This window comes from Palaemon carinicauda, chromosome 5 (assembly GCF_036898095.1).
Source record: "Palaemon carinicauda isolate YSFRI2023 chromosome 5, ASM3689809v2, whole genome shotgun sequence".
Taxonomy (NCBI): Eukaryota; Metazoa; Arthropoda; class Malacostraca; order Decapoda; family Palaemonidae; genus Palaemon; species Palaemon carinicauda.
In genome coordinates, this window is record NC_090729.1 from 75,500,040 (window position 1) to 75,515,185 (window position 15,146).

At 45.9% G+C, this 15,146-nt stretch overlaps 1 protein-coding gene across 6 annotated transcripts in view; it reads left to right on the plus strand.

Annotated features, from left to right (window-relative positions):
- LOC137641340 (uncharacterized) overlaps positions 1 to 15,146 on the plus strand; it is an 826,722-nt gene that overhangs the window by 480,591 nt on the left and 330,985 nt on the right. For all 6 annotated transcript variants that reach the window (XM_068373796.1, XM_068373798.1, XM_068373797.1 and 3 more), the window contains one exon: positions 11,955 to 12,101. In XM_068373796.1, coding sequence (XP_068229897.1) covers positions 11,955 to 12,101 — 147 coding nt within the window. The remainder of the gene's footprint in view (positions 1 to 11,954; positions 12,102 to 15,146) is intronic.

Consider the following 15,146-nt stretch of genomic DNA (forward strand, 5'->3'; position numbering starts at 1 on the left):
CTCACCACGAAAGAAGTTGAAGAAAAACTTGAATGATGATGGCGATGAATTGGCTGCACAGTAGAAATGATGATGCTGAAGCTGTTGATGTCTTCTACTGTGCAGCCAATGATAGTATTTTACGTCTCTTCAGACGGAGGTGTCTTTTCCTGGGACACCTCTTCAACTTCTTCCTGGGACACTTCTTCAATTTCTTCCGAAGGCATAGTAGCAGGAGGAACTGGCTCTTTTTTGCGAGGCTGGAAGAACATTGCGATCGGAAGTTGCTGCCGCTGCTGCTTTTTTCGCTCGAAGAGCATCCTGTAGGGAGTCATGTCTTCATCGATTTTGTTGCAGAATTGCATAGAACGAACCATATCCTCGTCCCACTCTTGCGACAATTCTTTCAACTCCTTCGCAAGGTTGCAGAGCTTGGCAAGCCGTTCTAATGTTAAGCCCGTTTCTTTGACATTTTCTTGGGTCTCTTCCTGTGTTTCACTGTCTTCTTCACTGGCCGATTTCGTCAGGTCTTCGAGGTCTGCGTCAGTTAGCGGCTGGGAATGGCAGTCCAACAACTCCTCGACGTCTTCAGTCGTCATGTCGCCAAACCCGTCACCTCCAATTATCGCAGCCAACTGCACAGATTTCTGTATTGCAGAGTGTTGAATCTCAGCAGGTGTAAATCCCTCGTCATCGTAAACAATCTGGGGCCACAACTTCTTCCAGCTCGCATTAACTGTAGTAGGTTTCATTTCTGTCAGTGCCTTCTGGATGTTCTGCAGGCACGTGGCTATTGTGTACTTCCGCCAGTACGCCTTCAAATTGGATGTTTCATCCTCATCATCTTGGGCAGCATCCACACACGCAACGAGGTCCTCCAAGGTATTCTTCGTGTAGAGGGCCTTGAACGTCCTGATAACCCCCTGGTCCATCGGTTGAATTAATGACGTTGTGTTGGGTGGCAGGAACTCAACCTGAATGCCCTCATGCGACAGATCAGTTGCGTGTCCACCAGCGATATCCATAAGGAGAAGGATCTTAAATGGCAAGCCCTTCTCTAAGAGATATTTACTGACTTGCGGGATAAAACACTGGTGGAACCAGTTGGAGGTCAGCATCTTCGTAATCCATGCTTTTTGATTATGCATCCAGTACACGGGAAGGAGATTCTTATTTTTATTTTTCAAAGCGCGAGGGTTTTTCGATTTGTAAATAAGCCCCGGCTTTAGCAAAAATCCAGCAGCATTGCCACACATCACGAGGGTAACACGATCTTTGAATGCTTTAAAGCCAGAGGCTTTGGCTTCTTTTTTGAACAGGAAAGTTCGCGACGGCATTCTCTTCCAAAACAAGCCGGTCTCATCCATATTAAACACTTGTTCGGGCTTGTATCCACCTTCAGTGATAATGTTCTTAAATGTCTCATTCGCGTAAGTTTCAGCAGCGGTAGTGTCAGCGGAAGCAGCCTCGCCATGCAGGGAAACACTTTTCAGGCTGAAGCGTTTCTGAAACTTCGTGAACCATCATTTGCTGGCGGAAAAATGTTGTTTCTGAGGCTGGGAATCAGTGGATGTCCCTGCTTGAGGTTCATCTAGTACATCATCTTCGTCTTCTTCAGCATGGTCGCCATCGTCGTCTTGAGGTTCCTTTGCCGCAAAATTCTCATACAAACCCAAAGCCTTGGTTCGGATGGTGTTCGTATCCAAGGCTATGTTCTTCTTCTGGCAGTCGGCAATCCAGACTGCTAAAGCACCTTCCATACGGACGATCGTTTTATTACGAGCGGTAACAACTCGCTTCGCTGACCTGCTAAAGGTGATGGCAGCCGTCTTTCTAATGTTTGCCTCGTCCTTCTTAATGTAGCGAACGGTGGATTCGTTCACTCCAAAATGGCGGGCTGCGGCCGCGTAACTTCTGCCTTCTTTCAACATATCGAGAAGTGTGACCTTCTCAGCAATCGTCATCATTTTTCGGTGGCATTTAGGCTCACGACCAGCCCTAGTAGAAGCAGAACGCTTGGGAGCTATTGTAGTGGTTAAACAGAAAGTTCAACAAAAAGTTCAACTTCAAACAGTCACGTACAACACAGATTAAAGTTACACAGTAACGTAGCAGCATCTACCCGGCGAGAGAGCAGCAAACAAAGTGGCCGCGAGAAGATGCTGCGGATCGGAGAAGCGGTCAAAACACCAATCACAGGCTAGATTACAAAACTTGGGAGCTGATTCGTCATCTATCAGCACTGGAACCAATCACAGTCCGTCTTACATGCTACGTAGTATTTACAAATTCAAATACAAGGTACTATATACAGTATGCTTTACGTACGCTATTTTACGCTTGTTTTGTTGTAGGATATGTACGCTTATTTGAGATGTGATTTTTGCAACAAAGAATGTTATTGGATGCATTACTACGTACGTATACATACAAAAGATTCCTGGAAAAGATGCACATCCATTACATTTGTAGTAGTAGCCATCAGCAGCCTTACACCATTCAAATATGACAAAGTCAGACTGCATCTGATTTGCCTTTCATGTTCGATTTAATTTTACTACGTATTCTGAATTATCGTATGATCACATTCTCTTTTCGTGTTTTATTTCTTTCTGTACTGAATTATATGTCATATGTAATGCAATGAACCATCAGTAAGAGCAGATATTACTAATTAATAATGGAATTAACGAAATATTTGGGGTCTTCATATATCGCGGCTATTTTCGAAATTTCCAGAAAATCCGCGATATATGTATATACATGCGTTATGAAAAATCCGCGAAGTCGGGAATCTGCGATAGTCGAACCGCGAAGTAGCGAGGGCTCACTGTATAATATAAACTGTACTGATTAACTGGTTTACCGTTTGGTATCGGTCTTATTCGGCCAACCACACTGGATTAGTGGCAGTTGGAGGGAGAACAGGCTGTTCCCCTTCGTTGCAAGAACGTGCAATTAGTTACACGTCTCGACATCATCTCGAGTTGTGTTTATTGCTATGCACTCCCCCCCCTCACCGGTGGACAATCCGCGGATGATGGGTGGCAGACGAGAGCTTCTGCAAAGAGGCCTGTCTTCTCGTCTCCCCTCTGAACCTAATGCTCTCTATAATGCATCAAAAGAGAGAGGGGGGGGGCATATGCCATACCATTCCATCCTCGTCCGTTGACCCGATTCAGAAAGGTACCAGCATTCACCTCTCTGAGAGAACCATCTAGCAGTATGAAGCCTCAGATGGACAGTGGACAACTAGTTGCCCTCATCTGCTCGCATCATTCCTGGTATAGGAATGTGCTTGCAAAACCACCCAGATAGTTCGCTCCTAGTGTCTTGGAATCATCTTGTATCCAACAAAGTCTTAACTTTGTGGGGTCCCCGACTATGGTTATGCTCGCAGCGTCCCTGATCTTCAGGCTCCCACTCGACCGTTCCCCAGGGCCTCAAACAAGATGTATTCCAAGATCGATGGGGCGGCCTAGAGGTGTACCTTGTTTTTTCTCCCCCATTTGGTCTGGTGAAAAAGTCCTCAGCCAAGTCAGGATAAGCAGGATCTTATCAACGACTCCAATAGCTTCACTATGGCATCCCGCAGAATGGTTCCCAGATCTTCTGAAGCCCCTGACAGAGCTCCAATAGCTTCGCTATGGCAACCCACAGAATGGTTCCTGGACCTTCTACAGCTCCTGACGGAGTTCCGAGGGATCTTCCTCCACGGCACGATCTTCCAAGCAGCCAGATGCTAACGCTTTCCTGAGCTGTAGCTTTGCTTCGACTTCTCGCCTGGGACGATCCTACACCACCCCTCTCAGAGAGGCCTTTCGCAACAGGTTACGGAAAAGATGTCTAGGCACCTCAGACACTTTTCAGCGTCGGTCTTCCAGGCGAAGTGTTCGGTCCTTTTGTGACTGATGTCGTGAAAGGGGATTCTCTCCCATCATTGCCTTTACTTATGCAAGTTTGAGATAACTTGTCCCCCGTCAGATCTCAATAACTTGTCCCCTGTCAGATCTCAACCTCCTCCTGGGAGGGAACGCGGTTCGGGTCCTTCAGTGTCTGAAGACCCCTCTCTACGAACCTTAGGCCCAGCAGCAGATCGCTTCCTTACACGGAAGATGCCCATTCTACTCACTTGGGCTTTTGACCAAGAGAGTTAGTGTGTTGTATGATCCAACCTCTGATGTCTCCTACCCTAGGAGATGGGGAGAAGTAATCCTCAGCGGCGTCCCTGAGTGGATTGCCAAGACTCAAATCCGAGTGTGCTGTACCCTAGGTGCAGCCCATTTTGAATGAAGTGTCTTCGTTTGGTAACCAGAAACCCATCAACTGGGGTTTTATCGAGTGAGGAGTCTGTAGGGTTACCTTAAAAGAACGATACCAGCTCGCCCCCGTGTGTCGGCACTGTTGACCAGCACGGGGAAGGTCAAGAGGAGGACCTCAAGGATTTCCTTCCCCTCTGGGATCGGAAGGCAATTGAGGTTACTCTTAATCTAGTCTCTCCTCCATCCTAAGACCCAGAGCTCGTAACGTCCCTGGCGTTCAAGAAACTACTAGGCTATGTGGTGCAGAAACTTTATGTGGGCATGTGGAAGCATCAATCGACCTTCACGACCCACTACCTGCAAAAACGTAACCCACAAGAACATGGAGACCTTTTCCATTGGTCCTGTGGTGGTCGCACAACAAATGGTCTAAACACCTCAGGCTCCTTGATGGACAAGTAGCAGAGGGTTGAGGGCTGAGGCTACCCAGATTAGTCTGGGGTGAATGAGTAAGAATGCCTGGCTCCTTTCTCCCTTTCACCTTCTCCCCTCTGGGGAAAACAGCTCCGCAAGCCTCAGCATAGCTGACCTCACCTCGCTGCAGGTAAGACCCATTTCCCTTGTGCTTCCTAAGTATAGAAGAATACTTTGTTACGTCTCCAATACCTTTTAGAGGGAAGGTATTGGGTAAGTCTTAAAGAACATTAGGTTCTGTACTCGAGTTCCTATGTTGAGACAAGCCACACTGTTAGTTCCACTCACACACAAGCTTCTGCGGGCTGCTATCAGTGCATTACCTCATATCGGCACTTGATTTTAGCGAGGGTAGGGTCCGATCACAGATCGAAATAATGTAGAGAGGACCCCGAGTCATGACCAAGGCCAGTTGTTGAGTCATGACCAAGGCCAGTTGGTGAGGATTTCCTCCCTCCTAAGAGTAAGTCACCTTATTATAAATAGCGAAGGCTTGTATCTGTGTCGGAACAAATAACATTTGAAAATAATTTGTATTTTTCGTAACATACAAACCTGGAGCTATTTATACAAATTGGCCCGCCACCCTGTCCCCCGAGAAGTCCTGCCATAAAGCAAAGTGGTTACTCAGCCGAGAGGTGTGAGTGAGCGGGGTAGCCAGTCTACTCACCCCCCCACCCGCTAACTAGCGGATGGGGTTGTTATCCCTCACTAAAATTATCATGGCTCGTCTTTCAGCTGCGCCGAAAGTAATACCCTATCATAAATAGCTCCAAGTTTGTATGTTAGGAAAAATACAAATTATTTCCAAATTTATTATATTTTGCATAATTTGCTTATCATGTGAGTTAAACAACCGCATACTCATTTAATTTTCTTCTCTTTACTGGAGGACCAAATGAAATACGATGTCGTCTTTTGCAACCACAGGAGTAAGGACTTCTGTGGCCACAAAGCGTGCAGGTCTCATGCCCCCTGCACCAAACAGACCGAAACCCTGTGGTACTGGGACCCCCAAGACTGCAACATATTCCGGACCTTGGTGACCGAAGGTTTCGACGACCCCAAGTCAGCAGAGTCGAGGGATTATTATTATTATTATCATGCGCAGATGGGTACGAGGGTTCCAAAAGAACTCTACGGGACCGTACCTTCCTAATGAAAGGGTGCGCGACTTGCTGTTCCTGAAAGCGGGTATTGAAGCTGTCGTGCCCCAAGCACGACCTGAACTCCCCTGTGTCCAGATTGCCATCGAGACGGATGTCAGTGATGCGTTACAAGGCATGGACATCCACCAGGAAAGGATGTCTGAAGTGTCCACGGACACTGAAAAGGATCTTCTCAAGGATGATCCCGAGGAGGAGTCTACTCTACCTCCCGATGAAGATGATGAAGTCTAGTCATAGTCCCTTCCGTTGGTGCCGGCACCAGAGCCGTTACCCTCAACATCTTCTGCCCCTCCATCAGACAACATGGGGCAGGCACTGGCCAATCTTACGGCTCTAATGGAGAGCATTCGCAAGCAAGGCGAAGCTAGGGAAGCGAAACTTTAGAGAGAGCTCCGTGAAGCTCGACTCTACGCCTCCCGTGGGTCACACAAGAGACTAAGAGTCCAAGACCTCCCACCCTGCTCCGAAACTAATCCCTGGAGGTATTCGGAGTTTATGCCATCACCAACAGCAAACTCTACATATTGGAGAAGATGGGAGCCGTCCCCCTAGATGACATTCAGTTCTGGCCAAGCTTCAATGCTTACCCAGACTGCTTCATTCGACTGAAGCAGGAGCCAGCATCGAAGGAAGAGATGGAACCCAAGGAGGTCATGGTATTCGACCACGACAAGGCACAGGCGCTCTTGTCGAGCAACCTAAAGAAGGTGGGCTACACAAACTCTAAGGTGTCTGCCCTGAGCAAGAAACATCCTACCTTTCTTGCTCCAGCTTCAATAGCCTTCCCCTTTACATCGAAGGCTTTTAAAGCCGTTGCCAAGGCAGTAGAGGCAGGCAAACCTTGTCCTACACTGGAAGAGTGTAGACCCCTGTCGTTAGCCGTGCCCATGGAGGATAAGGATTGGAAAGAAGTCCATCTAATCTTCTTGGTAAGGAAGCTGGATGCAGATATCGCTGGACATCAGTTCAACGAGAATCTCCCAAAGCTGTCAGACTTTCTCTTGCGTAGGGAGCAAGAGACGAAGGAGAGACTAGCGGCATCCCTATCCCTACAGAATTGTATGAAGATGTGCGCAGGCTTAAAGAGCACCCCAGACATGAACATGGTCATGGCCAAAATACACATGGCCATCTTAGTAAAGGACCTGTACGGCTTTATGAAAGCCAGAAGAGCATGCAGAGAGTTCGTGTTTGCTACAGCAACTGTGAAACACGAACCCAGGAAGCTGATAGCTTCCAATATCTGGGGTAAAGACCTCTTCCCAAATGAAATGGTCAAGGAGGTAGTTGACAAAGCCGCCACGGAGAATAGAAATCTTCTCCAGAAGTGGGGCATGTCATCCAAACGAAAGTCTTCCTCGGATGCGGGTCCCCAACCTAAGAGGAAGACCAAGAAACCTAGACTATCCTCTTGGCCTGCCCAGCAACAACATCCCACAGTCACCATGATCGCGGTGCCCCAAGTGGTGGCTCAACCGCAAACCGCATTCCAGATGGTGCCTCAACAGCTGGTTGCCCAGTCACCAGCATTAAACCCTGGGTTTGAGAGGCAGACGGGGCTCCTCAAAACACCCCTCACGAGGCAAGGGAGGACGCGGTCAGGGAGGTAAATCCTCCGGACAACAGAAGCAATGAGTTGCTTCAGGTAGGAGGGAGGCTCCAACAATTTCAGGATCGTTGGACCTTCGATCCTTGGGCCACAGCCTAATCAAGAACGGACTTGAGTGGAGCTGGAGCAAGGCTCCACCATCATTTCCTCAATTCTTCCAACACTTCACCCCCTCACTGGAAGAATATACCCTAGAACTATTGAGCAAATGGGTAATAAGGAGGGCAAAGTCCATCAAATTCCAGGGAAGGCTGTTTTGTGTTCCCAAGGATTCAAACAAACTCAGAGTCATTCTGGACTTTTCGCCACTCAACAAGTTCATCGAGAACAGCATGTTCAGGATGTTAACCCTTCAGCACATAAGGACCCTGTTACCAAAAGGGGCATACACAGTCTCAATAGACCTGGCAGATGCTTACTGGCATATTCCAGTCAACCGCCCCCTCTCCTCCTACCTAGGATTCAAGCTACAGTAGAAAAAGTATGTCTTCAGAGCCATGCCCATTGGACTAAACATAGCCCCAAGGATCTTCACGAAACTTGCAGACGCAGTCGTTCAACAACTAAGCCTAGAAGGCGTTCAGGTAGCAGCGTACCTGGACGACTGGCTGGTGTGGGCATCATCCAGGATGGCTTGTCTGCAAGCATCCAAGAAGGTGATCCAGTTCCTGGAACATCTGGGATTCAAGATCAACCTCAAGAAGTCTCAACTTTCTCCAGCTCAGGAGTTTCAATGGCTGGGAATCCATTGGAACTTGAAGTCACACCGCCTCTCCATTCCCTCAGGGAAGAGGAGAGAGATTGTAGGATCTGTCAAGAGACTACTGAAATCCGACAGGATCTCAAGACGCCAACAGGAAAGAGTACTGGGCTCTCTCCAGTTTGCAGCAGTGACAGACCCAGTGCTAAGAGCACAGCTGAAAGATGCGTCAGGAGTCTGGAGAAGATACGCATCAAACGCTCGAAGAGATAAAAAAAGACCGATAATGACCTTACTACGATCACTTCTCAAGCCATGGTCGAAGGCCAAGAACCTAAAGAGGATGGTGCCCTTACAACCACCTCCGCCATCGATAACCATCCACATGGATGCCTCGAAGGAAGGATGGGGAGGTCACTCCCATCAAAGGAAAGTCCAAGGGACTTGGTCTTCTCTGTTCAAGACCTTTTACATCAACATTTTGGAGGCCATGGCAGTCCTTTTGACGTTGAAAAAACTCTCTCCTCGCAGATCAGCCCACGTCAGGCTGATCCTGTACAGCGAAGTGATAATGAGATATCTGAACCGACAAGACTCGAGATCGCCCCATATCAACCATGTGATATTAGCCATCTTCCGTCTGGCGGAAAAGAAGAGATGGCACCTAACCTTTAAGGGTTCCACAATGTGATGGCAGACGCTCTATCCAGGCTCAAGCCGATAGAGTCAGAATGGTCTCTAGACGCAGACTCATTCTTCTTCATCTTACAGCAAGTCCCAGAACTGCAGATCGACCTCTTCGCGACGAGCGACAACAAGAAACTACCTCGATATGTAGCCCCATACGAGGACCCTCTAGCGGAGCCGAAGGACGCCATGTCGAAATGGATTGGAAAAAATGGAGCCGGATTTACCTGTTCCCTCCGACCAATCTCCTACTGAAGGTCCTCAACAGGCTGAGATCCCTCCGAGCAACGGCAGCTCTAGTGGCTACCAAGTGGCCCAAGAGCAACTGGTTCCCTCTGATAATAGAACTGAAGCTGAGGCTGGTCCCTCTACTGAACTCAGCATTATCTCAACGGGTTCAGAAGTCGACTGTCTTCGCTTCATCACAGAGAACCCAAAACCATCACATGATTTTCTCGCCCTAGCGGTTGAGAAAAGATTTGGGATCTCAAAAGGCAGTATAGACTTCTTAGAGGAATACAAGTCCAAGTCAACCAGAAGACAATATGAATCGTCTTGGAAAAAGTGGGTTGCTTTCGTAAAAGCAAAAGGACCGAAAGAAATCTCAATAGACTTTTTTTCTGTCCTTCTTTATCCATTTCATGAACAAGGCCTAGCAGCCAACACGATAACTACATGTAAGTCGGCTCTGACTAGACCTCTTCTATACGCCTTCCAAGTAGACCTGTCGAACGAAATCTTTAACAAGATCCCAAAGGCATGTGCTAGACTCAGGCCTGCAGCTCCTCCAAAGCCCATTTCATGGTCCTTGGACAAGGTCCTACATTATGCTTCAACAGTGAACAATGAAGATTGCTCTCTCAAGGATCTAACTCAAAAAGTATCTAACTCAAAAAGTTATTTTCCTGTTCGCTATAGCCTCGTGGGCTGGAGTTAGTGAAATAGTGCCCTTTTCCAGAAACAAGGGCCATATTCAGTTCACAGAAGTGGGAGAACTGAATCTCTTTCCTGATCCAACCTTTCTCGCCAAAAACGAGCTACCCACTAAGAGATGGTCCCTGGAGAATCTGCCCTCTGAAGGAAGATGTCTCTCTGTGTTCAGTAAAATGTCTAAAGGTCTATCTTCGAAGAACTTCAGACTTCAGGGGAGGACAGCTCTTTAAAGGAGAAATTTCAGTATCAAACTTATCCCTAAAACAACTGAGGGCGAAGCTCACTTACTTCATTCGCAGAGCGGATCCTGACAGTACACCCGCAGGTCATGATCCAAGAAAAATTGCTTCATCACTGAACTTATTTCAGTATATGAACTTTGAGCGTCTTCGCTCATACACTGAATGGAAGTCATCCAGAGTGCTCTACAAACATTATGCAAAGCAAGTGCATGAGTTAAAGCATTACGTGGTGGCGGCAGGTAGTGTTGTCTAGTGCTGCGATGAACAGTGAATTGATTGGGACTCTCAATTACGGTGAAAAGGTGTTGACACCTTCCAGTGCAATATCTTTTAAGTGAGTGTCACCATGGTGACACTAAAGACTGTTAAAATATCTCAGGTGTAGAATTATACAGATAACACTTATGCCGTGTGTACTTTACACAGTGTTGATAATATCCAACAATTAAAGAAAACTATATTAGAAAATTTTATTAAATTTTCAAATTTCATTGTGGCATTAATCATTTCTTCCCTTTCAGCTAGAAAATTTTTCTGTATTAAAGTTGTATATATGTATGATTCTTCTAGTATATGCTATCTTTAGTAATTTTTTCGTGAATAAATGTCTATTAATGTGTAAGTGCGTCTTATTTCGCCCCTCAATTAACACAAATAAAGTATAGCCAGAGTTTTCTTACTTACTTTACCTAAGTAAACCTCATTATTGTATGTTTACGGACAATAAATATAGTTGATACTTTTGTTCCAACAAGTATATACAAACGGTGAGACTCTTGTACATCTAGTTGATTCTATGTTTGTTCATACAGTATATGCAAACCTTGAGACCCCTTTTCTACTGTCAAGAATGACTTATCCCTGCAGGGGGCAGGAAGCCCTAACATTGCTTATGATTAGTGGTAATGATGTATAACGGTAACGTCATATGTCTCAATGGTCCGGATGACCATAGAAAAATCTGTCCCAAGGTTAAGGCACCTATGAAAATCTACAGATACAAGACTTTCTAGTAATTCTCTGGTAAACTTCCATCAGGACATCATGGCCTGAGCCCAAAAAACGTATTTTGAGTGAAGCGAAAAATCTATTTTTGGGTGAGATAGCCATGTCGTCCTGATGGACCCGCCCTCCTTTTCCATAGAAAAGGCGTAGGCAAGATCCCTCCCGAAACTTCTATATCTGTAGCACCATGCTCAATGCTACAAGGAATGAGCCATCTTGGATACTCGTAATAGTACGGGAGAAAGGGTAACCTTGATAACGGCTCCCCTTCTGTTTTTCGCCACTCTTCCCCCTCTAAACGAAAACGCTATTCGGGGTGAAGATTGCTATGTGTCGTATCAAGATATACGTCCCCTGATATTATGCGATATCCTTAAGAGAAATTTTAAGGATATTCGTGCCAGGAGTTAGATTTCTTGAGATCTAAAGGTCAATTCTCTGGGAATATCACTGTAGCCAAATATCCCTTAGAAAGCTACCAATAGGAACCTTCCATCAGGATGACATGGCTATCTCGCCCAAAAATAGATATTTTGCTTCGCTCAAAATCCATTTTGTCATATTTTTTATTCGGAAATAATTTATATTGCTGTACCAACCTAGAAATATGTTAGCTAAAGTTTTCTGTAATTTTGTTGACTTAGAATTTGGGTACATTTTGCAAGATAGATATGCTGAGAATACTTTTAGCTTTGTATACAGACTTATTTAATAGTCATTGTTGAAATTGATTTAATGCTACTTATTTGCAATTATTCACATTTTTTTTATACCTCTGTTGAGGCTCTTTTACTACCTCCAAATTTTACAGAAATCATGTTGATGAACTATTATTTTCCAAGACTTGTTAGCATTCATTTATGTTTTACTGTAACGAGAATCTTATTATTGCAGATATACTCGGTAGAGATCGAGAACGACGAAGTTAAAGGTGTAAGTAATCTGGGTCCTGAAGGGCTGTTTCAAGGTAGCCAGGAAATTCCACACTATAATTTGAATGATTCGTTTGGGTACAATCACAATAAAATGGATACATCTGAGGTAAGTGATAATGTGCTCCCAATTACTTTTAATCATTATGGAATCTGGCCAACATTTGTAAACATATTGCTCTTAAAATTGGAATACATATGCACAGTGCAGTGTTCTTTGGTCATACTCCCTTTATTGTATTATACAGTTAGTCGTTGACTTACGACGGAGATAGGGACATAGAGACCCATCGTAAGTCGATATTGACGTATGTCAAACTGAAAAAGTGAAGTCTCTGTAGATTTATGATGATGCGTCATCATTCGGCAATCATCCAAGTTATATTTTATCAATAGTTTCTTACTATATATCATTATTTAATTTTTTTGTTTAGTAAGATATCATATGCTCTATTAAAGTATTTTTGTATTCTATTTTTCAATTTCGGAAGAATTTTAAACATCAAGAATTACGTAATATCTTGTTTACCTTTGTTTATGATCAGCTGATCTGAAGGTCCCGCTACCGTATCGAAAGATTGCTCACATAAGAGTGGCGTATTTTTTATATAATATCTTAATTTATTCAAAATATCCTCATGGTGAATATTACATCAGCACCAATATGTTACAGGATATCACAGTTTTCATACAGTCCGTTTATAGCTATTATTATTAGTTATTCAGTATTTAGTTTTTTATTCATTATTAAACCTTCATATTTCATTATTCATTATTGTAGTTTATTAAAGCATTTGTTCCTATACTTGATACAAACCCTCATTCTTTACTATAGGAGATATTCTAGCTCGAGCTGGAAAATACGGCAGAAAACCTTAACAAGGTCGTTAACGACTGGGCCGGTAGTTATCAACCTGTTCGTGGTGGGGGACTGCCGGTCGGTAGCTACTGAATACCTCCAATCGAATACTGGCCGTCGCAGTGGTAACACCGCTGCTCCTGCTTTTGTTTGACTGGCAGACTAGCCTTTCGTTATTGTGTTTTTGATTGACACTTTTTTCTTTGTTAGATGTGATGTCCTCTATTATGAGGAAAGTGTCCCGGGGTTCCCCTGAAAGCATGTAGCACATTTATGTCACCATCGGAGGTGGATCCTCATTCCCTATGCCCTACGTGCAGAGGTCATAGGTGCTCTGAAGGCTTCCCCTGCCAAGTATGTAGAGAATAGTCATCCTCTCAGTGGGAAAAGTTCGAGAAGAGGAAGAAGAAGAAATCCAAAAGGGATTCGTTACCTCCAGGTTCGCCATCGAAAGGTAAGGAGTCTCGGGCCTCTTCTTCGGCCTCTCGATCTCTCCCTTCAGACTCTTCCTTGCCTCCATCATCCGGGGGGAAGTCAAAGAGGAGCGACACCATTGACTTAACCCCCATTCCCCTTGGTCAGGCAGATCACGTTCCCCCCCCTCCCACTGGGACAATTTTTTCCGCCACCAGGAATGACTCTATTACCGCTTCCATTCCAGATCATGTACGAGCGGTATGGCCTTCCCTTGGACTTCCTGGTTGTCCTTCAGAGGAAGTGTGGAACCAGTTCCTCGCAGACACAGTTTTACCTCAGGTCCCTTCTGGTTTGGAACCCTCGGGAGTTCGGGACCTCGCCTACCTCCCGTCAACTCAGTCGGCACCCGCAGAAGTTTCGGTAGATATAGTAACTTCAGTTCTGCCGGTGCCTACTTCGCACCTCGCTTGCGCTTCTACAAAACTACAACGTCGCAAGTGCAAACATCCCAGTACTACCACCTCCTCCTCCTCCTCCTCCTCCTCCTCCTCCTCCTCCTCCTCCTCCTCCTCCTCCTCCTCCTCCTCCTCCTCCTCCTCCTCCTCATCATCATCCTCGCCCTCTTCGGAGGCTAGGAGGGAGAGAGAGAAGAGGAAAAGGAGAGCTCGCTCTCCTTCGCCCAGACGTTCTCGTCGGAGAGACAGGCGACATAGGAAGAGACATCATTGTTCTCGCTCTTCCTCGCCTTCTATCTCTTCACGAAATGTCTCGCCGAGAGACTATAAGTGCTCTCGTCACAAACATAAGAAGAGCGCTTCCTCGCGTCATCGTTCTGCCTCGCTATCGACTTCCTCTTGCGAGGAATCATCTAGGCGCTTCAAGAAAAAGAGCGCTACGATACATTATCGCTCTTTGTCACAAGAGAGTTCTCCAAAGCGTAATAAGCGCTCCCGTTAGAGAAACTCTTCCCACGATTTTTCATCTAATCGCGCCCGGACCGCGGACAAGGGAAAAGGGCACTGTGAACGCGATCCTTCTCCTTCACATATTAGTTGGAGGATCTTAGATCGCTCTAGGAAAGGGAGAAAGAGCACTTCTCACCGTCGCTACGTATCATCAGAGAGAGAGCGCTCCCGTCCTTCCACCTCCCGATCGCGCAAGTCTCCGGGAATATCCGAGCGGGGTCAATCACCTCGCCCTCGTGTTTCAGACAGGACAGCTTCGGTTCCCTTACTCTCTAATGAGTTACGGAATACGAGCCTCACGAGAACCTCGGAAGAAGACGCAGAGGTTCAACCCTTCTTCTCCTCGGTTGAGAGCAGAGGGAAAAGGCCAGATCGCCAATCAATGCAACTTTTTCTACCTCGTTCTTTAGACCCTTAAAAAAGAGGAATCTCTACGAATCTTACTAAGACAGTACCGATAATTCGGTCACCTACACCTAGTCCTAGACCATCGACTTCCATGCAAGGTCAGGCGCTTGCGGTGCTATTATCCAGCGCTCAGCCTTCCCTTGTAACAACGGAAATGCAGTCTCCTACTTCGCCGTTACCTCCAGACACTCTGACTTCTATTGCCCTTCTTCGCAAGGAATTAGCGCAATCGGAAGATTCCTCGGAAGAGCAACCATCAAAGGACTAAGAGTCCTCCTATCTGAGGGCTCTAAGAACTATGTGTAATATCTCAGCCCTCGTCGATCTACATCTGTCGCCTCGACATACCGACGCTCCAGCTTTAGACAGACTATGTCGTCCTCCACCAAACTTCCCTGGTCTATTCACACTGCAGGCCGTCTGAGGAAGGTCTCGGAGGCGGTCTCGGGGGAAACGGGTTCCTTGAAGTCGCAAGGATCCCATAAACTTCTATAATTGCCGTTTT